Source organism: Solea senegalensis, linkage group LG8 (genome assembly GCF_019176455.1).
Source record: "Solea senegalensis isolate Sse05_10M linkage group LG8, IFAPA_SoseM_1, whole genome shotgun sequence".
NCBI lineage: Eukaryota > Metazoa > Chordata > Actinopteri > Pleuronectiformes > Soleidae > Solea > Solea senegalensis.
Window position 1 is genome coordinate 23,920,070 of NC_058028.1, and position 24,778 is coordinate 23,944,847.

The following is a 24,778-nucleotide window of genomic DNA, read 5'->3' on the forward strand; positions in this document are numbered from 1 at the left end:
ATGTAAGAAATATATGATATTAAGGCACAAAAGGACCATGATGTGTCACCAGAGATTAAGTTAAAATTGAACGCACTGATGGACCTTTTCTAAAGCAGGGTGAGAAGATCAAAACATTAATTTTTAAATTGACTAGCACTTTATAGTTTGGCTTACTTGAAGCACTTCTAGTTCTTGTTTGTACCCAAATGTTTAAATGCCCTTATTGTAAGTCGCTTTGGATAAAAGCGTCTGCCAAATGACATGTAATGTAAAGTACAATTTATTAATATCCACAAACAATAATCTTTCAAATAAGTGCTTTAGAATTGTTTCATAAATGTGTTGAGGCTATCTTTCAGTGTAAAGAGTAATTTGCCAGTGCCCTCTGGTGGCCAACATAAAACACATATTTGGAAGCTTGTTTTTTTTGTTTTTTTTTAAGGGTCTGTGTATCAGTGCTGGCGTCTCTTACCCAGAGTCATTGTGGCTGCTTGAATGTGGAACAGCAGCACTCATGGAAACAGGGACATCTGTTGGAAAACAAAGTTTAATTCATGGACAAACAGTCTGACCTCACAAGCACAGAGGTCTGCCACATTTGGGGAGTTGGGGCTCCTGATTGGTTCAAGTGTTGTGGGAAACTTCTTAAAATGTGCTGTCAGGGTCCCAAGACAGCTGTTTTAAACATTTGAAAAAACCTATTATGGTGTGGTTTGGGCAAAAGGTTAGATCCTGACAACGTCAGCACTTCTAAGAGCTTCCAAAAGATGCAGCCAGCTGAGTCATTTCATTGTACATTTAGTAATTTAGTCATTAGTAACAGCAATCATCCACTCATGCTTACTCATCTAAAGCAGCTGTGTCCACTTTACCAGCAGTTTAATATCGCTCAAACTAAAGAAAATAAAAACATATCCACAATCACTTCTGACTTGCATGTCTCCATATGAAGCTGTGTGGTTGTTCTACAAGCTGGTATTGTCTATGTATTAGAAAGGGCCGTGTTTCTGATACTTTTATTAGTGTTTGTGGACTAAAGGTCAGAAACACATGCCAGGACAAACACATTCTAAAAACAAATCATCCAGACATGTGTGTGAGACCCTGTTCAGACCAGTCTTCATTGATCCAATCATAAGTGGACAAGACTAAGATGAGTTCTGAATGCATCCAGTGGGTGTGTCTAGAGATCAAAGCACACAACTATAGTCAGAGGTGGTTTGGGGAAAAATGTGCCTCATGTGTGTAAACACAACGCATCCTCAAGATAGAGATCAGAGACCTCCTCCTCAGCGGAAATCCTCTGATCTATTAACACTGATTGTCAAATGATTTCTTTTGTTTAATGGTTCAAATGACTAATTGTTTTATCCAATCAAGCAGCTCTGATAGGTACTGGCAAACACTAGCTCCAACAGTGCCCAATGGCTGCACTGCTTCAGACCATGATCCACGGCCCAGGATGTTACAGGCTAAATCTATCCATCCATCTTCTCCCACTTCATCCTCCACATGAGGGTCGTGGGGGGGTGCTGTGCCAATCTCAGCTGACATAGACCATCACAGGGACACACACAGACAAACAACCATCCACTCTCACAATCACACCTATGGTCATTTTAGAGTGTCCAGTTTACCTAATCGGATCAATTATGAAAGGATGTTATGTCAAATGGGGCTTGAGTGACACCAGTGAGTGACAGGGTGAGGCCGCTGACCTGGGAAGTTGAAGCGATTGTCGCTGGAGCCCCGTGGAGAAGGGTTGGCAGGTGGGGTGGCGCTGACGCTTGGGGGGTTACTCTGCTGCAGGTGTGCGGGGGAGGAGGGTGTGGAGGAGGTGGCTGATGACGGGTTACTGCTGGAATCCAGCTGGTTTAAAGTGGCGGGAGGCTCCTGTGAACACACACACACACACACACACACAGTTCATTCCCAGTGCATTGACGTCATCTCAGTCGTACATTTCTAATGTAATCAGTCGTCTTCAGGTAGTAAAATCTCTTCTCACCCTTTTGTTTATTGCCTTTGGCAACGTGCCATATTGCAGTGGGATCTCTGCTGTGTGATCAATGCGATTATTGATATCTGAGGGCACTGATTCTGCCCTGCGCATCCTTGGCACTGCGAATCAGATTCAAGAATTACAACATTTCACATCACATGGAACAATACAGGAGTAATTCACACATCTCAGGGGAAACTAATGTGAGCAAATGCATCATTTTCATGAATGAAACATGCAAACAGACACATTTTTAGATGGTTAACATTTTTGGGATGGAGGCTCTCTGTTCTGAGCCCCTCCCACCAGATGAGCAAGGACTGCTGCACACACTTTATATGTGACAGATGACCCGTCTCCATCTCTGAAATCCACACTGAAATATGATTTATTGCTGACTTAACTGACTTTTTCCTTTTTGTTGGGTTGATTTGCAGCATGGACACTTGTTGCTAACGCTGGAACGGTGACCTTTCCACCAAAAAGGACGTGTATGCCCCGCTGCTTAGCTTCACAGCCAACAGGAGCACCCTTTCTTTCTCTCATCTCTAAAAATACTCCATCCACATTGAAATATCATTTATTTCATGAATTGTCTGACTTTTTTCCCCCTTTGTTTAGGTTGATTTGCAGCTTTGACACTTGTTGCCAAAGCTGGAATGGCGACCTTTCCAGCGCTCACGTTTTCTCTCTCTCAACTGTCCTGTGATTGGTCAAATTCAGGGAACAGAGTCTAGAGGAGGTGCAGAAGTCTAGTTCTCGCTCAGATCACTTAGCTTATTATTATTACTATTATAATAATATGTAATGCACCTGTTATCTGCTGAAGATGACTGGCTTGATTTAAATCTACCACAGTTCAAATAAAAAAAAAACAAACATGATGTTGAATGTTGCTTACATGTTAGAAATGAAATCCGACATGAGGGAGCATCTTTGGTGCATTTGTTGTGGCACTTTAACCTGTGAACAGACGATGTGATGACTTATGAGACCACAGCATGCACGACGGTGAACAGACACACAGAGCGGGGCAGGTTTTATTTGCCGTCTCTTACTTGCAGTGCTTGCACTTTACACCAAACATCATGCTCCTGTGACACACTTGGCACGTCTGTGAGAGCCAAGACTTGGTGGAAAACCTACAAAGGAACAGATAAGTGTTATAGATCTAAGATACCTTTGACATGCATGCTCCCACTGTTCTGTTAGCAGTTAGACCAGTTACTGTTTACACCAAACATAAAAGCAGGTGATGTTCAGTATCTGTCTGCAAGTGTAGACAGGTTTCAGGTTCTACCGCTGCATCTTTGCATTAGCAGCATTGAACTTATGGAAAACAGTGTGACCTCTGTTTTTAAGTTGCCTCGGGGAGTGTTTATGTATCAGTGATTTTAAAATGACCGCTACAAAACGTAAGTCTGTTACAGGTTACACTTCATTCTGCATGCATCAATGTCCGTCTGGCCCTGTGGGGAGAAAAGTTGCCCACTCCTGATTTAGTCTATTTCTGTGACTGAGAGCTGGGGGTGGGTGTGGTGGGCTGAGTCTGATGAAGTGCAGATTAAACACAATACATGACCTTTATTTTTTATCAGGTTTGTCCAACTCTGTGCATCGAAGACAAAACATATGGTTGGGTATATTTTTAGAACTCAGATTCTACAACTTCCTATGGTGCCACCTCAGGGCAGGTGGTGACCCTGAGACAATATTGCTGAGCTAAACAATAACTGAGTGCAGGTTTAACACCACATTAACCAGTGATCACAGCCAGTGCAGGTTTGTGAGGAAAAACAGGCCACAAAATGAAACCCAGTGTATTTTTATCATGCAGTTGATGAAGACTGATATGAAAACATTCACTTTATATGGTGAAATAAACAGTGGTTCAGACCCTGAGCACTCTGCATTGTTCAGATTCCTGGTTTCTTATAAAACCACAGCACCGAGTCCACAGCGGTTCATAGCAGCGGGTGTAGCAGTGTGACAGCTAAGCGAGTCATACTGTCTGTTCCTGGTCGACTATCATAGGGAGTTCACAGGAAACCACAGCAATGATAGTGGAACATTCCAAAATAGTTTGTGGGGGTGTTTGTTTGTAGAAGCATCACACAGCAAATTTGTCCTTGTGGGTTCATCTTGGCCAGTGACACAAACAATTGATAAAAGTCGTTTCTATTTAAAATCGGTTGTGGTTCATGTCAGAGAGGCAAATTTACTGTTGTGGTTACAGGGCGAGTTCAGGTTTTTGTAAAGTTTGGTTGTTTGAGGTCCTGACTCATCATGACTGACTGCACCACTGTTTTTAAAACAGCCTGCGACACAGAAACTCACTCTCATCGATAACACGGCAACCAGTAGAGTAGAGCTGCAACTAAATCTGTCGATTACTTTCTCGATCAAAAAATGTTGATCGGTGTTTGTCAAACCTGGAAATGATGATGTTCTCAAATGTCTTGTTTAGTCCACAAACCAAAATGATCAACTTTTAATGATTTCTTTGTTATCCAGAGCAAAGACATTAAGAATATTCAAATTTAAGAAACTTAAACAATCGTAAATCTCGTTTTAATCATGAAAAAAGCTTCAAACCGATTCATCGATTATCAAAATAGTTGTAGATTAACTTAGTAATCGATTAATAAGTGATTGATGGTTTCAGCTCTACAGTAGAGACAGAAGGAAGAACAGGTTTTAAAGGCTCATCATATACTGTATGCCTGCTCAAGTCTTTGAAGGTTAATGACACACACAAGCTACTGCTACCTCTATCATTGAGATCAAAGGTGTTGCCTTGTGATTTAAGAGTTTCAGTTTCCAGATAAAAAGGCTGTCAATCAGCAGGAAGAAGCAGCTAGAGATAAGTGATAAAAGTTTCTCCTAGGTCTACTGTCAGAGCCCTGAGCAAACACTAAGATTTCACAGACAACTGCTTCAGGCATTCAAAAATATCCTAATTATAACCTTTCACACTTTTATTAACCTCTTTTGTATTTTTGGAGCATCACGGTGACTGACCTGTGTGTTATGGCCAGGCCAATGTCTCTCCTCATCGTCTGAGGGGAACCTCTGGTCATGGTCATATCTGTGCCGAGCAAAAACAGCACACAATGGAAACAGGAAACACAGAAGCATCATTAGAGCAGAAATTCAGCCACAGCGTCTTCACGAGGACTCACTGTCCAGCAGGTTGGGGACGGCGGACATCGTGTATGGTGCCGAGGCCGGAACAGGACCCGGTGTCCGGGCGGACAGCAGCGGCGAGCGGAACGCAGAGTCCTCGGGACTGTTCCCGCTGCCGTTGATCTGAAGCATAGCCAACACTTTGTTCCTCTTACAAATTCTACACAGAAGGAGAGAAAGGAGAGCACTCACTGCGAGAGCTCAGATACTGTAGTCCACCTCATCCTGTGACACGCACAGTTCACCTGCACCAAGAAAACAACGGTTGGACTACACAATGGATTAATTGTTGGATTAGTCCATTCTGACTTGATAATTGATGCAAATATAAATCTTACATGTGGTTATTTGTGCAGTCTTTTTAAAGCTCCAGTGTGTAACTTTTGTTGCTAATGTTGCTACACTCTCATCAGACTGACCCTACGGACGACTCAGAGAACCAGGATTCATTCCTCAACCCAGGGGTGTCAAACTCATTTTTGTTCAGGGGCCACATACAGCACAATTTGATCTCAAGGGGGCCGGACCAGTAAAAAGAGCAAAATAATAGAATAATAACCTATGAACAACAAGAGCTCCTTTGTTTTTTCTCCTTTGTTTTACATTTAATGAAGGATCATTTTAAAAACATGATATTTCTTGAGAAATATAAGTGCAATTTCAACAATATCATGCCTAAATGTACTATTTACACAGCACACTGGATCTATAAAGGCACAAACATTTAGTCACGGGTATCTGGAGCATCTGACATTACGTTTAGATTAGTGTGAAATTTTAACAAATTCATCCTGTGGGCCGGATTAGACCCTCTGGCGGGCCGGTTCTGGCCCCCGGGCCGTATGTTTGACACCCCTGCCTTAACCTAAGGCTCTCTTGTTTGACCTCAGTCATGTTTCACAAAAGCAGGGGTAGTTTCTTCTGCAGTTTCACTTTGTTAGCATAGCTGTTATGCTTCTGATGTCACGTGAACAGCAAGGCTGTTATAACAGACGCGTTCATAAAATCCAAGGTTAGTTTGTTAATTTACATAAGAAATCTGCTATAGTTGAATTCTAAAACCCACTTGTTTGAGGTGGGCTCTTCGATGCGGTTGGCGAGCTGCGACTCTTGACTCTTGCACCTCGTCAGTGCGATGCCGGGGAAGAGCTGCAGCAATTTGCGAGGAGGCGGAGGAGACGTGTGCGATTGCCTCGCGGTGCGCGTCTTTGACACCTGAGTGGCCGGAGGGGTGACTGGCTCCGGGGTGAAGACGTCAATTGCTTCATCTGGCGTTATGCACAGTCTTTGGTCATATGAACAAGGGGCCACTGATATGGAGATGGAGGGGCCTCGGCCGCTGGCAGGCTGCAGGGGCAACGAGCTAGTGGAAGAGAAGACATCACTGTCCTGTTGGAGGTCCGAGTCAGGCTTCACGTCACCTCCTGCAAAAAGACATGACAACCTTTGTGTCCCAGCATTTTCCCCACAAAACCAAATCCTGGTGAGAATACAACTAGACAGGCTTGACCAGCTCAAATAAAAGCCACAGAGAGCGTCAGCATTTTTAGCTCGCAGGAACACAGCTGCTGGTCTACTGTTGCTTCATTTGGTAAGTTCCAAACATCCAAATGAAGAATTTTAAACACGCTTTCACACACACGCGGCCAGCTAAGTGTTCGCACCTGTTTCATCCGCACTCTTCAGGCAGGAAAGGGCGGCAGTGAGGCGGGAGCGATCCTCCGAGTTTGAGCCCAGGCGTCTCATCGTGTCCTGCAGCTCAGAGCTGGACGTCTGCAGCACGCAGTCCACTGAGGGCTTCCCTGTTGCAGCCTGTCGGAGGACAAGCGGGACATCACCATCACTGGTTTACAAGACAACACGCAACTGCAACAAGCAAAGCTGTTACTACTGTAATCAGCAGGATACAAAGTCTAATCAGTGTTCATGTCTATGTGCTTCTTTTCCCTGGTTATAACCATAAATGCCCTAAAATAGTAACAATCCCTGCAACTAAGTTCAATAAATCAAATGTGATCTGATTATACATCAATCATAACCAGTGGGAACTTTAGTTATTTCAATGATCTTCACATAACAAGAGTGTAAAGTGGGTTGAAATGGACTCCTACACGTCCTCAGCCCATACTCTTCAACCTTTACACCCATTACTTTTTAACACCGCCAAAACAAGAGCTGGTCATAGACCTAAGGAAAAAAAATGAAAAAAGATAACGGGGAATGTGTGGAGAGGGTCTCAGTGGACGAGGACTTAGACCTAGAGCAACAGCAGAGACTCCACTTCCCAGTGATCGTCAGGAGAAACCACCTCAAACAGAAACTGCTTGTTGCTCCCTTCAGCTCAGCTGTTGCATGGTGTGGTTTGCCGGCCACACAGTAACAGAGAGGAAAGTGTTCCAGTGGGTCGTCACCAGCACCCAGAAGGTCGTCTCTCTCCCTCTCCCCTCCTTGGAAGAACTATACAGTTCTTGCAGCCAGAAAAGAGCCCGGTCCATATAACAAATACCCAAACCCCAGACTGTTTTTAAACTGCGTCACTTGAGGTCAATAAAGACTTGAATCAACATGCATTTATTAATATGTATTATGTATTGATTATTTCTCAGGGAAATGATGGTTCCGGATGTGAGGCAATTCCTGGTAGAGGAACATGGTGAGATGTCTCTAAGCTCACATCATGTTATTGTAGGTTTCCATTGACTGGATGCATGCGCTCCATACAGTGTTTACAGCCACAGCAAACAACGGATGACTGTTAGAAAACCAAAAGCCCTTTAAAGTCTACTGACCATTGAGTCAACTGAAGTTTTTCTGGAATAGTATGTCAGATTTTCAACATCCTCACTACATCGCACTCAATTGGCAACCAATTGTGATGTCGCCTGTAAAAAGGTTTCTCGTTCCTTTTCACCTGCCCGTACTCCTGAGCGATTGATTAGATGTGTGTGAAAATACGAAGGCAGGAATTATGTTTTTCATTAATAGTTTGTGTTTATTTTCATAGTAACATAATGATATTTCACGTTTCTGTTGCAGGATAAAGGATATTGAGTTCTGGCTGTTCATCCACCTTTACCCCATGCAACGGTCCGGTCCGATTAGGGTGGGGCTAGGAGGGGTATAAGAAGCCACTTGGACATTGCATGATGGGGGAGAGTGTTGCAGCTTACTGTGAGCCTGTGTGGCGTCATTTTTCAATTTGTTTCGTTCATTTTTTAGGATTGTTTTTGCTTCTGTTTCTTTCTTTTTTTAATTTTTTGGTGCATGAACATGTGTTTACTGAGCCCTTCTTCAAGCAAAGCATCAGTTCAATTACCTCCAGGGCTGCAAGTCCACACTGATTTATGTAGCAGTACTACTACTACGATTACATCACCCATATAAATCTGAACTCCTCTTTTAAAGCCTTGTGATTCATGATTAGAATCTCTCTCTCTCAGGTGACCAAAAAAAAAACACACTGAGTCAAGTGAAACTAACAACCTGAAACTGGGTCAGGGTGTGAACGACCTAGATCATTCCTCTGGAAAGGTAATCAGCTCACAGAGGACAAATACCTGAAGTTTCCCACCAGTCAGAGGCTTCTCGGATGAGGTGAAAATGATCGATAGAGTCCAGTTCTCTATTGTCTACAATCTCTTGAATGACTGAGAAAACCTTTGCTGACAACACTGACATCAGCATCATGATTTGTCATGAAAATCCTTTTTCTATTCCAAGTGCATTGTGATAGATAGAAGATAAAGACAGAAGAAAAACAGCATTTAAAAGCATTAACCAAAGTCAAAGACTCACCCCTCTGCCTTTGACTGGCTACTCCCTTCTAGACATGTACTAACACTGAATATTAGCCAAACTATGATGCTCACCAGTGCTACAAACTTGTCATGGCTTAGCTCTCGTTGGTGTTCCTGATTGCTGTAAAGCATGGAAGCAAAAACTCAATCTAATGCAATGCAAGGAGAGTAAGTCACAGATGTTTAATCCAAGTTTCAGATCCTTCGTGGTTCTCCACTAACCAGAAGAACAGTGGTTTAACGCCTGCCTCCTCCGGTCTTTGTGCCACAGTGGACGAGACAACGTGTTGTCTGGTCATCAAAACTAGACAGTGTCCTGTAAACACAGATCATTTACCAGCTCAGAGATAACTTTGTGATAAAGCTGCAGGTCAAACCCCTACAGGACGGCAGAGGAGCTGGAGGCACGTTTATTAGACACAGTTGTGTTGGCGCACTGTTTACTGTGTTGATACACAAACAGGACTTATATGATCGAGTCATGGAAGAATACATAACCTCAAAAGTCAACGTCTGAAGACTGCAAAGCAAAGTTTGGATAAGTTAGTGGCATTTTGGAGATTTTGCAGAATTTTAACTTTATTGGTCATTCAGTTCTTTGGCTCTTTGGCGCAAAGTCCTAAAGAGGCTGTCCAAACGTTTGCACCAGTTACAATTAGTGATCTCGACTCTATGTTTCTCATTCATCTCTTTTCATCCAGGTAAATACCCATTTGAAACACAGACTCAAAGCTCTGACAGGCAGCACAGGTGTGGACTGGGATGTCAGACTATTTCTTCAAAGTGATATGGCACAAGAGACAGATAGACAGGAATAAATCTTGCATGTGACACATGGACACAGACATCATTTCCATTGAAAAACAGTGATTTGGGTCTACAGCATGTTCAGCCAGGCATTGTTTTCTGAACCTTGATGTAAGACAGATTCCTGGAATCAGCTGGTAGACTGTGAAAACAAGTTTATTCTACACCGCTTCTAATTTACTGGAATGTGTTTTCTCAACCTTGGCTGTGTGTGTATGTGCGCGTGTGTGTGCACGTGTGTGTGTGTGTGTGCGCTCAGTGAAAAGAGTAGTGAAAAGGAATTGCCTTGTATCCAGGGAACTGGCTCTTTTTCTACACTCTGTCCAGTGTCTGTAGTAAGAGACATGGACACACTGGGACAACAACACTGTACTGTAGTGCTGGCTCACCTCTAATTACTCCTGGTGGCTGCACTGACAACATGTGATTGGTGCTCAGAAAATTCAGAGTGAAACAACTTGGAACAATCTTACAAAGGCTATTACCCCCATCATAGTCACTTAAAGTCAATTGTCTATCTTTGTGCTGCACTTTTCTAGTCTAGATGGCCACTCAGCACCATCAAATGGTTGAAGTCTCAGCTGACATAGGGCATGGGGCAATAGGTGGGGTACACCCTGGACAGCCACACACATAGAGACAAACAACCACTCATTCTCACACCTCCGGTCAATTGAGAGTCACAAATTTACCTAATCCCCAAATTGCATGTTTTTGGACTGTGGGAGGAAGCTGGAGAACACACACACACACACACACACACACACACACAAGGAGAACATGCAAGTCCATGCAGAAAGACCCTTGTTCCAACCAGGACTCGAAGCTTGGTCTTCTTGCTGCAAAGGCAAGAGCGCTAACTACTACACCAACCATGTGGCCCTTACTCTGTATCATCAGTAAATATTTTCCTGAGGAATAAATGGTCTCAATCACTAGTTCTGGGTCTTCCTCAATGGAACATGATTTTGATTTTGTAAATTTTATAATATAAGAAGGGGGTATAGCTCAGTGGTAGAGCATTTGACTGCAGATCAAGAGGTCCCTGGTTCAAATCCAGGTGCCCCCTGGTTTCCAAAATAAAAGTGTTCTTTTTTGGGGGTCGTAACTGGAGGGTTGCTGGTTCATGTCCCCACCAGGTCAAGCAAGGTGCTCCTAATTCTATGAAGGTAATAGAGGATGGGTTAAATGCAGAGAAAGACTAATTTATTTATTTATTCAGAGGATAAAGTAAGGCGCATATGAGTAGAGACTCATGTGACTGTGATTGACAGCTGGTATCATCCAATCGTAGCCTGGTTGCAGCAGATCGTTTGCAAAAAGGTCAACCACATCGTGAATCTCAATGCTTCAAAATGGGAGTTCAGATTCCCATGGGGAACGTCACAACCAGCCGCCACTCAACCAAAACACTGTGATGCTATCGCCATGGCAACACCTGTTGACGTACGGACAAAAATAAAAGTATAATGAAAAAAATAATAAACAAAACTGCCTCTGTGATGTCGACAGGACCACATTTAGCCGTGATGACACACATCCACACGCCCATGCACACATACTCAAAAACAGTCACACAGGCAAATGACACCATAATACTGTGACAGAACTTTTTCCCCCAGCGGTTTAGTTTCATAGATACCAGGCAGAATGCTATATAACAACTTTTTACATTCATAAAAGTTCAGTTAGTGCTGTGTGCACTGGAGGATGCTTGTGTGGGTCTCAATTATTACTACAACTATTATTAAAAAAGATGCTTGAAGATTACAGCATCTACTGAACAGACAAGAGCTGACTGTTTCAGAATAAAAGCACCAGTGACTCCAACTCTGATTCAAAATACGACTTCTGACTTCACCCCAAAGATGATTCTGCTGAAATGAAACTGAGATATGTGTATGATTTGCCCCCCATGGTCTAATGTGAAGAAAGTAAAACCAACACAAATCTTTAATGCCACGTGTTAAACTGACCACAGTATTGAACAGTTGATAAAAGTTGGAATGAATGGTTGCTTTTCATTCATTCATTCATTCTCTCCTGCTTATCCTAAGAGTCGTGGAGAGACAACTGGAGCCAATCCTAACCTGGAGAGGTCACCAGCCTTTCACAGAGGACTGTGGGACAAAACTGCCCGAGTGCCCAGACAACCTTCAGGTTGTGAGGCACACCACAGCAAACCACTTCACCCACGTGTGACCCGCTCCCCATTGATAGACTGTTTCTTTTCCAAATATCTTTGCATGGCTTCCTCACAACTGTTGTAAAAACAAAGCTGAGGCATACCTTCACCTGAGAAGTGCCTGGGCACGCCTCAGCTGCCTGCGCTGAGACGAGACTAAAGCCCAAAGTGAAATGAAGAAAACGAGGAGAAGCACTGACAACAAGTTAGGACACTGACTGAGACAGAGCAAACAGGAAAGAAAGACTTTCTTCTAATGCTGAAAGAGAAGCAGCCCGGTCGGTCTCCCTCCAACACTTGTTATTAATTAAGTTTACCATAGAACAGGTTGTACACAGAAACAAACAGTAAAGCAGTGAGAGGGGTAGAGTCCACACTGACAGGCATGTGGTTATGGATATACACTATGTCTCCACCTAACATGCAAATAGGAATCTGTCCTGAAGCTCAGTTACTGGCAAAAGTGATTCACAAGATACAAACAGCTGAATAAACACAGAAAACACACACACAGACACAGAGATATACTGTCACTGCCTGAAACTGCAACAATGAGGAAGTGGAGGAAACACCTTTGCTAGCACTTGATTCTAAGGCTGACACACTGTAAGCTGACAGACGGACACAGCAGAGGTTTGGTGTTGTACGTTACCATGTGGTTGACAGTGTCTGCTCAACACTGAGGCCCCTTGCTCACAATATTCAGCCACTGTTACAGAGTAATCCATGAGCTCAACAAGCTGCAGGGGAACTGACAGTCAGCCAACAAATCTTCCCAGTCTTGTTATCACACTCCCTGTTTTTTTCTTCCCTCCTTCTAAACTATCCCCTCCCCTCTCTCCCTCTCTCTCTGTCTCTCTGTCTCTCTGTCTCTCTCTCTCTGTGTCTCAGCAGGTCTTTCCAGATAGTGAGTGGGCCGGTCAGACTTCCTGACATGCCAATGCTGTGCTTCAGCGACCAGTGGCGACCGCCCGTGGGGCGCCTGACTCCCTCTGGGAAAACTTGGGCTCATTTACTTTGGGATCTTATTTTGGTTCCTTTGGTCAGTCTCGCAGCTGGGTGTGAAGTTTGTTTAGAGAGCTGGCCTCTAAACATCTGTGGGAACAGATAGTGAAGACTTCTGTCTTTGATTTGTATTTATTTATTATGTAAGCGACTCTGTATCTGTGTGTGGGTGGGGCTCTAAATCTTCTGTAAAAGCTGATATTCTAGGAAAACATGTGAGGGGCCTGATGTAATGTCAACATGCAGAAACGACATCATGTGCGTGTGTGTTCATTTAAAAAAATGATGAAACGCGGTGCTGATTAATCTTCTGCTCATCGCCAAATTAAAACTTAAATCTGCAGATTTGTTTCACGTTATTGATCAATCTGAGAGGGAACACTTTTGTCATGATAGGCTTTGATTAGCTGCTCCACTACAACTGCTCAGTATACAGGTCACTTCAGTGGAATGACACATTACTCTTGAACATACTTGTAACTAAATAGTTTCTTTAAAAAAAAGCAGAAACTGACATTACTAACATTTATCAGTCCTTTCAGGTATTTTTTAATAAGTGCGTAGGGATTTTTTTTAGATGTTGAGCAAACGTTTTGTGCTGAATCTGATGCTCAACTAATGCATTTAATCAAAAACCACTGCATGATCTTATCACTAAGCAGAGGAACAGCCTCCAGCTGTAATCACGACTGCCAATCTGTGCCTCTTCATACCGTGTGATGAAATGCTGAAGTCTTGTAAACACCGTAAGACCTGGAACTAGAGGCATTTCTCACCGCTTCCAAAGTCATACATGGACAGAAATGCACACGCAAACCAAGGACATGCACATAATAATGACTTATCTAGAAAATGACTTAATACAACTTAAAAATAACAACGTTACTTACTACGTTTTTTTTCTCATGGTAAAGAAGACCCTGTTCATGGCAAGTTTGTCCTGATGGCAGCGCTAGAATAAAGGTGGCGTGGTCACAAAAACCCTTAGAAATCATGTTCAGGGGCCACAAACGTCCTGTTGCCATGGACCAAAACATTGGCATCATTTGGTCCCAGCAGAACACACAGGGCATTTAAGTGAGGTGAATGCCACACACATTTATAGCTGCTAACTAATAGCGCCAACTACGCAGACGTGGTCAACAAAAGCTGAGCACCCTGTGTCACCTATTATAACCGTATTCTGCTCAGTGACCAAACATTCCTGCTGCGTGAGTCAGTGGGAAGCACAATGCAGCTCACACAGTGGCCACAACACAGCAGCTCCAGCCTGAATCCATGAAACTAACAGCAGTGACACATGAACTATTAAACCAATTTGCAAAATTGAGCTCAATAATTTCAGAGAGTTTATTACAGTCTGGCACATGGTGTGACAAACCAGCTTTACTTGAAAGGAGAGTTCAGTGGTAGACGGTAACTGTGTCATTAAAGCAGGTGCAGTGCTCAGGTCTCACAGAATTATGTTCACACACAATCTCAAATTACGTTTATGGGTTTTTTTTTACATAAAAACATGTGACAGAGAGTGTATTTAATTGGCATTCACTCAAATAAATTATCAATGTTTGTAGTAAACCTTACTTTAAAAAAAAATATATCTAGACCAAAGCAACAGATGCATAAAAGATACTATGGTGACGTTGTCACTGAGATCTATAGTGTGTTATGACGTTACATTTGTCACACAAGTGATGGGGTACAAAAACAAACACCCCATATCCGTATATCTTCAAAGGAATAGCAGGACATGCAATATTTGTTCTATAAAAAGTAACGGCCTTAACATTCCATGTGTTTTTTGTGGAGATGTGAACTCGGTCTGAACAATTCGTCGAAATTTATTCCAAATCTCAATACGGCGACATTTCTTAGAGCCAAAACGTGTCAAACGACCATTTCAGGTGAAATCACGTCCTGACCTGTACACATCATGTGCTGAAGACTGAAGAAAACATCTTTGTTTCTCACAGGTCTGCACAAATATCACACAGTAATCATTTTAAATATCTTAAAAAAAAATGACCATTCCCCATCATTTCACAATCGCAATTTCAACCAAAATAATCCCAATTCAATATTTATATAAAATCAGTTCCTAACGTGAACACTGTGAGGAAACACCTAAAAAGTGTTTTTGTGTGGCAAACCTTAACCACATCCCTTCTAGGTACACCGGATTTCCACTGATATTTTGTGACCTGAGGCAGCACTCGAGTTTTTTTTTTTTATCAATGCAGGGAGATAAGTCTTCAACTTCAACAAAAAAAAACATGCTTTGAATGAATACTTTAATTATTGAGCAGTTAAGTGCAACCTTGCACAGTTGTTGCTCTACCATACTGCAGCTAATATTACACAGTGGTAACAAATATAATACCGGATGATTTTTCAAGTTATTCATCAAATCAAAGTCAATTTATCATTGACGTTTTGGAACCATTCATTAAGTCCATTAAAGAGGTTTCACTCACTTCCGTGTTCAGCGTCACTTTCCCACTTAAATTTCTTATTTATGCGACTAATATAATCAGCAGTTCTCCAGAAGCCCCATCACAGCTCGAGGCACCAAAGAAATCTCCAAACCTCCAGCAAGTTGAATTTAAGGTGGATTTATTGTCCTACCTCAGTGTCCTACATGTGATCCTGTGAGGTTTGGTAAAAGTCCTGCTGCTGCTCCCATGTGCGCTGAGAGTCAGCCCGAGTGTCCCTGAGCCCACCTGTTGCTTCCTCCTCAACACAGTGTCAGGAAAAAAAACGGAGTCACGCCGAGGCTCGCCTCTCACCCTGCCTCCACTGTTTGTGAGTGCACTATTGTTTACCAGGAGCTTTTCAAGTCTGCCAAGCTGTGTGTCCATCTGTGTGTAGATCAGACAACATGTGTGCGTGTGTGTGTGTGTGTGTGTGTGTATTGGTATGTGCAGAGGCTGGTTTGGGTGTGTATAAATAGCACACTGGGGAGGGACAGAGGCTTGCAGTGCAGCTGACTCAACACATTCTAGTTTGGGTGAGTGCTCATCACACAGTGCAGTCAGGCTGCTGGTGCTATTCAAAACATTGCAGGACTCTGTCACACCGACACACCGTAGCCCATAATCACCAGACGTTACTGCCACGGTCAGAGAATTCACTGAAAGTAAAGTGACCTGAGGATTGGTTGGCTCCTCGCGGTGACGATGCACGTTCCCAGTCTTGATTGGAAAGGGTTGATACTGCTGTTTATCAGCGGGCAACTAGACCGTGGTGCTGATCCCAATAACAAGTGGTCTGATAACGTTGAACTTTAAGACCTACCCTTTTCTCCAGGCGTGGTTTCATTTATTTACTTCTCTGTGTATTTGAATCTTTCTTTAATCTCTAAATACACATCGTTTTATTTAAACTACTTTTTTTTTAATCATGGTTCAGTCACATCTACATTTTTATTGTACATTTTTTTTATTGGGAAGCTACTTTTTATATCTTAGTTTAATTTACTTCACTGGCCTATTCTCTTATGAACCATATTTATTTTGTGTATATGGTGTGTTCTCTTCATTGATACCCCCTGATTTCTGTTAAAATGGTTAGTATTTTTAGTCTTTAGTCAGTGTTTCCTCATCACTATCTATTATCATTATTATTATTGTTATTATAAAGTCTGATTGATTGAAGTCACACGGTGTGTAGTGGTTAGCACTCTCGCCTTGCAGCGAGAAGACCCGGGTTCGCCTTGCAGCGAGAAGACCCGGGTTCGAGCCCCGGTTGGAACAAGGGCCTTTCTGCATGGAGTTTGCATGTTCTCCCCGTGTGTGCGTGGGTTCTCTCCGGGTTCTCCGGCTTCCTCCCACAGTCCAAAAACATGCAATGTGGGGATTAGGTAAATTGGACACTCTAAATTGACCATAGGAGTGAGTGTGAGAGTGAATGGTTGTTTGTCTCTAGCTGTGTGTGGCCCTGCGATGGACTGGCGAACTGTCCAGGGTGTACCCCGCCTATCGCCCGATGAAGCTGAGATTGGCACAGCACCCCCCGCGACCCTCTGGTGGAGGATAAAGCGGTTAGATGATGACTGACTGACTGACTGATTGATTGATTGATATTGATACCAGTATCAGAAATGCTTCTGCTAAAGTAAAAGTTGCCTCATCAGACAGCATCACTCCAATTGCTAGTTTCACCTCCTCCTCAAATACAATATTTGTTTGCCTTGTTAATACTATAAATGAATGTCCTCTGTCATATGGAAAACATAAACATGTTCATTGGAATATCTGAAGGATGTGGAAGCTCCTGCACATAAAACCTGTGATATAGTCGGTCTCCTCCTCAATGGCCCTGTTAAGCTGCATGAAGAGTATCTAAATGTGCGTCCACATAAAAGCCTGGATGTGTTTATACATGTCATTTTACAGTGTGCATGTTAGAAAGCTATTTATGGACACTGAGCTGTCAGCATGTTACAACATGTCCACACAGTGAAGTCATCGGTATGTGTCCTCACATGTTATCAAGACGACACCAAGCATGTGCTCGGCTCAGCCCTGTGGTGCAAGTTATACTTTAAATATAATGTTCTCACCACATATGACAGAGGAGAACATGCAAACTCCACACACACAAACGTTCTGTTGAACTGGGCAAACCAGGAGCTGAGCTGGTGACCTTCTTGCTGTGAGGTAAGAACGCTAGCCACTGCACCACCTGTTGTGTGTTAGTTTGGGGGACTGAAAATATGGTGACTCAAGTTTCGCTGCATCTGTCCAAATAAAGTTTTATCATCCCAAACTCAGTTACACATTAATGGTCTAGTGTGTCACTTTTGGTTGAAATGATCTTTATTTTGTAGAAATTCAAGATAGAATAGTGAGTGTAAAATCACCTGATTACCCCAGAATGAGCCTTTTAGGTTTGTATCAGCTCTATGAAGGCCACCATTTTGGACCACCATGTTTTTACAGTAGCCCACAATGAGCAGTTTTGATGCTAACTGTAGGCTACATAGTTTCTCCATCACACGTTGAGGGGAAGGTGAGTGATACGATCTCTTTAACTGACAACCCATCACTGAAGCAACAGTTTCATCGTTGATTTCATGTCATCGAACATATATAAGTGAGCAGGTCTCAGATCTTTCATCTAAATGAGACTACAGAGTCCTACTCATCACAGACAAGAGTCTTCATAAGTTGACATATTGCAGCTTATCCACAAGCATTTGCTCCACTGCTGTTTAACAATTTGGATTCATAGTGTGAACAACAGGAACATTATTATTTAGTGTCAGAGAATGGAGACACACTTGCTCTCCAGTCTTGTTGTTCCTGGAATAGTAAGTTTTCACTTCAGCTGTAAAGTTGACCACGTGTACTTGGTCAACTTTACCTGCAGGGGTCACCAGCACGCCACAAACTGGCTCACTTCATCTCACTTCAGTGTAATGGAAGATTCACGAAGCAGCAGCAGCAGCAGCAGAAAACCCCCTGCAACAAACTTAAGTGTGTTTTAAGATACAGGTCTGTGCAAAGGTCTTAGGTCAGCAACAGATTAGCTGTTTTAGCAATGCTATAATGACCATACAGTAAAAATATTAACTTCTAAATGAACTTAATTGGAAGACAACCAGAAAATAATAATATTAGTAGTGGATGCTTTTGGTCAAACCTGTGTTTGTCCCACTACTTCATGTCTACAAATACCTGCTGTGAAATAAAGGCCTATTACACCAGTTTTGGTGTTGACATGCTTGAGTATTACATACACATGTATATATGTTAAACTCATTGACAGCTTGTTAAAATATAAGACTATCAAACTTTACAGTAGCATCATTCCAATCCAGATGCCAGTGATCACAGAATTGACATAAAAACCCTCAGACTTTTGCACTGTACTGTACATAACACATCTAACTTTACGTATTGTACTAAACTAAACTAAACTAAAGAATTCTGGCTTTTATAAGTAATCTGACTTTCCATGTCAGTATGAGACACTAATAAAGCTGAAATGTGACTTACACAGCATGTAAAGCTGTCGTGAGAAATGACACTTCATTCAGTTTGAGGAAATCCCCCCCGACTGTTGGTCCATATCAGACACCAGCTGTCAAACCGACTAACACACTGTTAAAATATGTGTGAAGCTACTTCAAATGCTTGCTTTAAACTGCAGAGGCTGAGGGCAATGAGCATCATATGAAACTAATCTGTAACTAATTAGTAGACTATTTTATCATTTCTATCACGTAGGACACACTTCGCTGACACTCAGCAATGAAAAGACTTTACGTACAGTCAATTGATTTACATATTTAACCACACATAACTGCATGACTGTTAATGTTAACTTAATCATGCACCTTTTTTTAACACTCTTATCAACATGAGAGTGAATAAATATGGTAGCTTTATACAAATAGGTTCATTATTCATTTATTACTTTGGGTTCTCATTTCTTTACGGTTAAATTGATTAAAGTTGTGTTGCAGAGTGAGTAACACTGTAACATAATAATATATGTATCCTGAAAATTGCTAGAATGCACTAAATATAGATATGTATCACATGGGATGACCATGATAACATTGCAAATGTTATGTACGTTAAAGCGCGCGGCCTGCATGTTTGAGTGGACGGAGGTGAGACACACTGGCATGTGTGGACCCTCGAGGTGAAGACTAGCGGGTATTAGTTTGCACTGAGCAACACCTGGAGCTGTACTACAGTGATGAGCCCGCACGTCTTCAGCGTCTATCACTGTCTCGATCTCGCTGGGCTCAGTTACATGAAGACTGCAACCGCGGTACACATGTGCCACGCGGCTGCATGCTGCGTCGTCTGTGTGAACAGCATCATATTTCTGCTCTGCTCACATCCACAGACGCGCGGTGACTGCCTTATATAGAAGATTAAATATACATCACACAGAGAGTAAGCATATACACACATACATAAACAACACCAGTAAGTACACAACAGAAAAGCAGTGAAAGGAACTTCGAATGGACGGGCAATAGATTAAAAACTGTAATCTAATGCAGCGTCTACATCCTTCTCCTCATCCTCTCCAGTCAACTGTATTCAAATGTTATTTCTGGAAAGACGTCTTTTCGGAGTAATTTGTAAAGCCTGACGTGTGCGTGACTGCTGCCTCTCGCTCTCGTGTCTCCCCACACCACCGCCAACATGTTTATGACTTTAAGAATGTGCCGTTTCTTCTGATATAATTACTACATCTGCTAAAAGTGTTTTCATGTATTCAGATTCAAGGCCTTGTTTACTGTAGTCTGCAGCCCAAATCAGATTTTTAAGCACATGACGATTGTATTGATATTTTTTGCCAGTATGGACAGATTAAAAAAAATAAAAATAACAGATAATAATAGATCTAAAGAGGCAGAAGTTAATTGGAAGCGTGTTAAATGATCGTCACAGTGGAAGAAAATAGTTTTAAAAATCAGAAGAAAGTTTGCGCCGTGGCTCCACATAACCATCTGGGACAGAAACAAGCATAGATTTCTGTCCCAGATGGCATTTTGTTTATTTTGTTGTTGTTTTTTTCCGAGGCGTGGCCTGTGACTATAGAAATCCATGTGGACAAGACAATGACAATATGGACACACGCAGATCTGATCACTCGCGATATATAATGTGAACAGTTGGTCATGAAGATCAGATTCTGATTGGACGCTGCAGTCTTAACAAGGCCTAAAACCACTGTGACAGGTGTCACTTTTATGTAATATTGCTGGCGGAACGTCAAGATCATTATCAACTTTTCTTTGTTTATCTTTGAAAATGAACTGCGCACTTCACCCATGGAAAATAGGTGAGACACCAGAACTCTAAAATAGACACAGGTGCGCCTCGCATGTGCAGTTTGAACCAGGTATAACAGTCAGTTACAAGTCTCAGTGCTGTCACACTCAGTGGACACTCATGGAATGTCAAATTACTCGCTCCAAATAAAAAAATGTTGCACAGGTGTTTTGCCAAATCTTGGTGTTCAATGTTGCACAGGTGCCAATGTTTCCCAACGTGTGGGCCATCGCCCACTGGTGTCACTTGGAGGTATTGCAGGTCGGTCTCAGGGAAGGCTTGAGCATTAAACTCCCACACCCCCAGGGAGTGGGAGTGAAGTATTGTTTTCAGTGGCTCTGTCTGTCTGTTTGTTTGCTTGTGTTTCCACACTTGCCAATATGACCAGCAGAGGCCGCCAAAGGCTTGTTGCATGAACGGGGTTATTTGCTTGTGTTTCCACACTTGGCAACATGACCAGCACACACACACACACACGCAGAGGGTTTGACCTGTTTTTTAAGAGCACATATTGTAATGGGGAAATGACTTCCAGCAGCATAATGGAGTATCTGGAAACACATGATGTACTGTTGTCAGAGGCAACAAGAACTCAAGTTGAAGATCACAGCTCCACCTGAACAGGGACTTGAACCCTGGACCCTCAGATTAAAAGTCTGATGCTCTACCGACTGAGCTACCCAGGCTTCGAGGAACACTTCTTGTGGACAAATTCTAAAGAGGAAAATTGGTGACGGACGCGTCATGAATGGGAAGTATTTAGAAATCCATCTAGGGGTTTTAGACTGGAGCAACCATCACTCAACAGAGGAGGTGGACGAAGACACCAACTACCAGCCACATACAATGCTGTCCTGAGCTCGCTTCCAAAAAGAATCAACAACAGTGAAGTCACACAACAGTAGAGTCTGCCTCTCAGGTGACCCACACAGGCTTGTTTCGTGAATGGGGTGAAGTCTGCCATCTCTGATTGTTCATTTTGTTTTATTCACATCTATTTATTTTGATCACTATTGAGATTGTGATGTGTGTGTACCTCAGCAGGGCCGTCAACAGTGAACATAACCAGTGAAGGCAAGTTAAAACAAAACAAAACAACATAAAAGTTCAGGAAACACGGGATGGTATATGTGTTGTGTGAATGTGTGGGGGGTTAGAAGAAAAACATGAGCAGTTGGAAAACCACACGGGGCTTTCCTGACTTTGCATAAACTGCCTTCCTCACATTAGACTGAAAACCTCTTGAAATGCCACTTTAACCACCTGCACCTCCACTGACGTTTGCTTCAGTGTGACTGACAGTTCCTCCACAGGCCGACTTCAACAATGACACCATGAGTCGGTGCAGCAGTTTTCACAGTTCGGTAAAAGAAGGTTGTTCAAAGCTCTGAACCAAAGTTTACCAAACTCACTCTTCCATGTATAACATTTGCCTCAACACAACAACACACTCATCGTTTCCTCCCACTGACGTTCACGTAATTCACTGTTCTTGTTAAACGAGATGCGTTCAGAGTGTGTGGGAGGGAACCACAGCTAAATTCTACCTCTCACCACAGACATACACACAAAACATATCTGTGCTCTTCCCAGCAGAGTGGGCAGCAACAGCTGCTCGTCACCATCGCCCCTCATCCAACGAAACACACACACACATGCAAATAGAAGATCAGTCACAAAGGAAACCTGACTGCATCACTGGAAACACTGCATCAATACTTGATGAATAAAATGATGATAGTACTAAAACTGTGTGAATTTCAGCACAGTGTTTCGTTTCACTGCGTACCAACCTAATAGAGGTGGGTGAAAATATTGATTTGGTGATATCGTTTAATGAACAAATGAAGGCACTGTAAAGTAAACAGTCCCATCCAGTTTCACTCGCCAGGCGTCACTCCTCATGTCTCCTGATGGCGGCGCTGCTCAAATGAAAGACGTGTGACACGCTGGTGAATCTTGTCTGTGATTGGACGGTCGTTGATTAAAGTTGATTAAAGTCCTGAGGGTCTACCGTAATGGCAAGTATATGAGCGCAACGCTCTATTTCTCTGCTTTCCCGTATCCATCCATCCATCTTCTACTGCTTTATCCTCCACATGAGGGTTGAGGGGCTGCTGTGCCAATCTCAGCTGACGAAGACAAAAGGCGGGATCACACCCTGGACAGATCGCCAGTCCATTTTTTTTTTAATTTTCTAGATATCACAAATGTTTTAGGACTTACGGAGACGAGAAGTACGTTTGCCAAATCCTGTCATCGCCGACAGGATTGGAAACAGAATGGTTAAAGGCGGCAGCTGCCATCTGTAATGTTGCATTACTGCCTACTTGACCTCTCCATGAACTGAAGTGTTACCCTCTGCATCTTCCTTTGCCTCTTCTTCTTCTCCTGCCTCCACTCTATGACTTTTAAAGGTACAGTATGTAGAATTTAGTGTCATCTAGGGGTGAAGTTGCATATTGCAATCAACTGAGTAGCTTTCACGAACAAACATGTTGGTACCAATATAACTGATTCACTGCGGATAATAAAGAGCTAATTGTAAGATAGTGAAAGTTCAAAAGGTTATAATAATAATAAGTTAATGAAAGCTTTAGCAATGTCAGATTCAATTTCTGATGATAGCTCCTCCCTAAATGTATTAAAATGAATGTGCATACTTGCTGTCTTTCTTTCTTTTGTAAAAGCCTTGGGAAATTTAAGTCTAACTATTTCAATTTCTTCTTAAGCAATATAATATAAAAAAATAAATAAAATAAAAACATAAAATAGTGTTTTATTTTGCATTACAAAATTAGAATTAATTGAAGCTACTATTCGTTTGACTTTGACAACTTTTGTTTAAAAGATAAAACACTGTGTATCCTCCACTTTTCAAGAACTACTGACCAAAGTCGAATTTGAATAAAACTTCCGCGCGCGCACGCACACACACACACACACACACACACACTTTTCTCCGTTACCTCCAGAGTTGCGGGTCTCCTGCAGGCTGCGGCTCCTCCGCTCCTCACATGCAGATGGTTGAGTTGACACTGATGCTGCGCCTCCTTGTGCCGCAGACTGTCAGGTCTCCTCTGTCTCCTCTGTCTCCACTGTCTCCTCTGTCCATTCCTCCACGTCGGCGCGACGTGTGTCACTGTTGTCACTCCCGGCGACGCGCTTCCTTTACGGCGGTGTCTGTTTGAAGCGCGTTTCCGTGTTTGCACCTCCCCTGAAGAAGCTGCTACACGTCTTCAACCCAACAACCTGAGATAACAAGGCAAACGTTTACAAACACGTGCTGTTTGTCCTTTAAATTAAAACAAGGCCAATGTGACTAAGGTGAGTTTATATTCGTGTTATTCTCCTCAAAGATACACCGCTCACGAACTCAAGGCGGGGATGTTCTTGTACACTTCTGCCCCCTACTGATGAAAACTAGCATCTACCCTCGCGTTAGTTGTGAGGGCTTTCGTTCTGACCCGAAATCATCAAGTGTGTGAGCGCCCTCTCGCGGCCATTTTGAGTAACGTTATACACATGACATGACTGTGTTAAAATATTTTTTTTTTTAATCGAATCCATTTATCCAAAATTGTCTCTCTTTATGTCAGCTACTCTTAAAGTCAACAGAAAGTAAACAACATAAATAAAAATCCTTATCAAGCGACATTCTTTGGTGTCATCGAGGTGAATTAGTATGGCACATAAAGTGTCTTTTCATCGCCACGCCCCAAAACTACCACATTAAATGGATTTAAGGCAATTAAAAAATATATATATATGGTCACAGACAAGAGAAAAAGAAGGAAGTAAAGGATTGTAAACTTACACTCTTGTTGGGATTGTGTTTCTATAAATGTTAGACTTGTATGGATGGAGGTGAGTTGTTTATGCATCGTTTACTTTGTTTTTTTTGATTGCAGACCTGCCTTCAACTTGTCCTCTTGTTGTTAATGGCTCTGTATTGAATTGAAGTCAATGAAACACAGAGAAAAAAGAAAAAACACACCCCAAACTGTGACACCAA

The 24,778-nt window shown here is 42.4% G+C and overlaps 1 protein-coding gene and 2 non-coding genes across 7 annotated transcripts in view; 1 reads left to right on the top strand and 2 right to left on the bottom strand.

The window, feature by feature from the left end:
- LOC122773705 (kinase suppressor of Ras 1-like) overlaps positions 1–24,109 on the bottom strand; it is a 33,401-nt gene extending 9,292 nt beyond the window's left edge. The window contains exons 1-11 of one of the 5 annotated variants that reach the window (XM_044032573.1): positions 9,190–9,424; positions 9,040–9,088; positions 6,835–6,982; positions 6,237–6,594; positions 5,167–5,330; positions 5,006–5,072; positions 3,043–3,126; positions 2,886–2,947; positions 1,991–2,103; positions 1,701–1,875; positions 455–512 (exon numbers count right to left, since the gene is read on the bottom strand). In XM_044032573.1, the coding sequence (XP_043888508.1) occupies positions 455–512; positions 1,701–1,875; positions 1,991–2,103; positions 2,886–2,947; positions 3,043–3,126; positions 5,006–5,072; positions 5,167–5,330; positions 6,237–6,594; positions 6,835–6,982; positions 9,040–9,088; positions 9,190–9,266 (1,355 nt within the window). In that variant the 5' untranslated portion in view covers positions 9,267–9,424. Of the gene's footprint in view, positions 1–454; positions 513–1,700; positions 1,876–1,990; positions 2,104–2,885; positions 2,948–3,042; positions 3,127–5,005; positions 5,073–5,166; positions 5,331–6,236; positions 6,595–6,834; positions 6,983–9,039; positions 9,089–9,189; positions 9,425–12,611; positions 12,773–15,589; positions 15,830–23,732 lie in introns of those variants that run through there. The other 4 variants (XM_044032574.1, XM_044032578.1, XM_044032577.1 and 1 more) reach the window with 4 other exon arrangements.
- On the top strand, positions 10,772–10,843 carry trnac-gca. Its single transcript has one exon. It is a non-coding gene; the product is annotated as a tRNA-Cys (tRNA).
- Positions 21,377–21,449, bottom strand: trnak-uuu. The gene has a single exon. It is a non-coding gene; the product is annotated as a tRNA-Lys (tRNA).
- Positions 24,110–24,778: the final 669 nt, after the last annotated feature.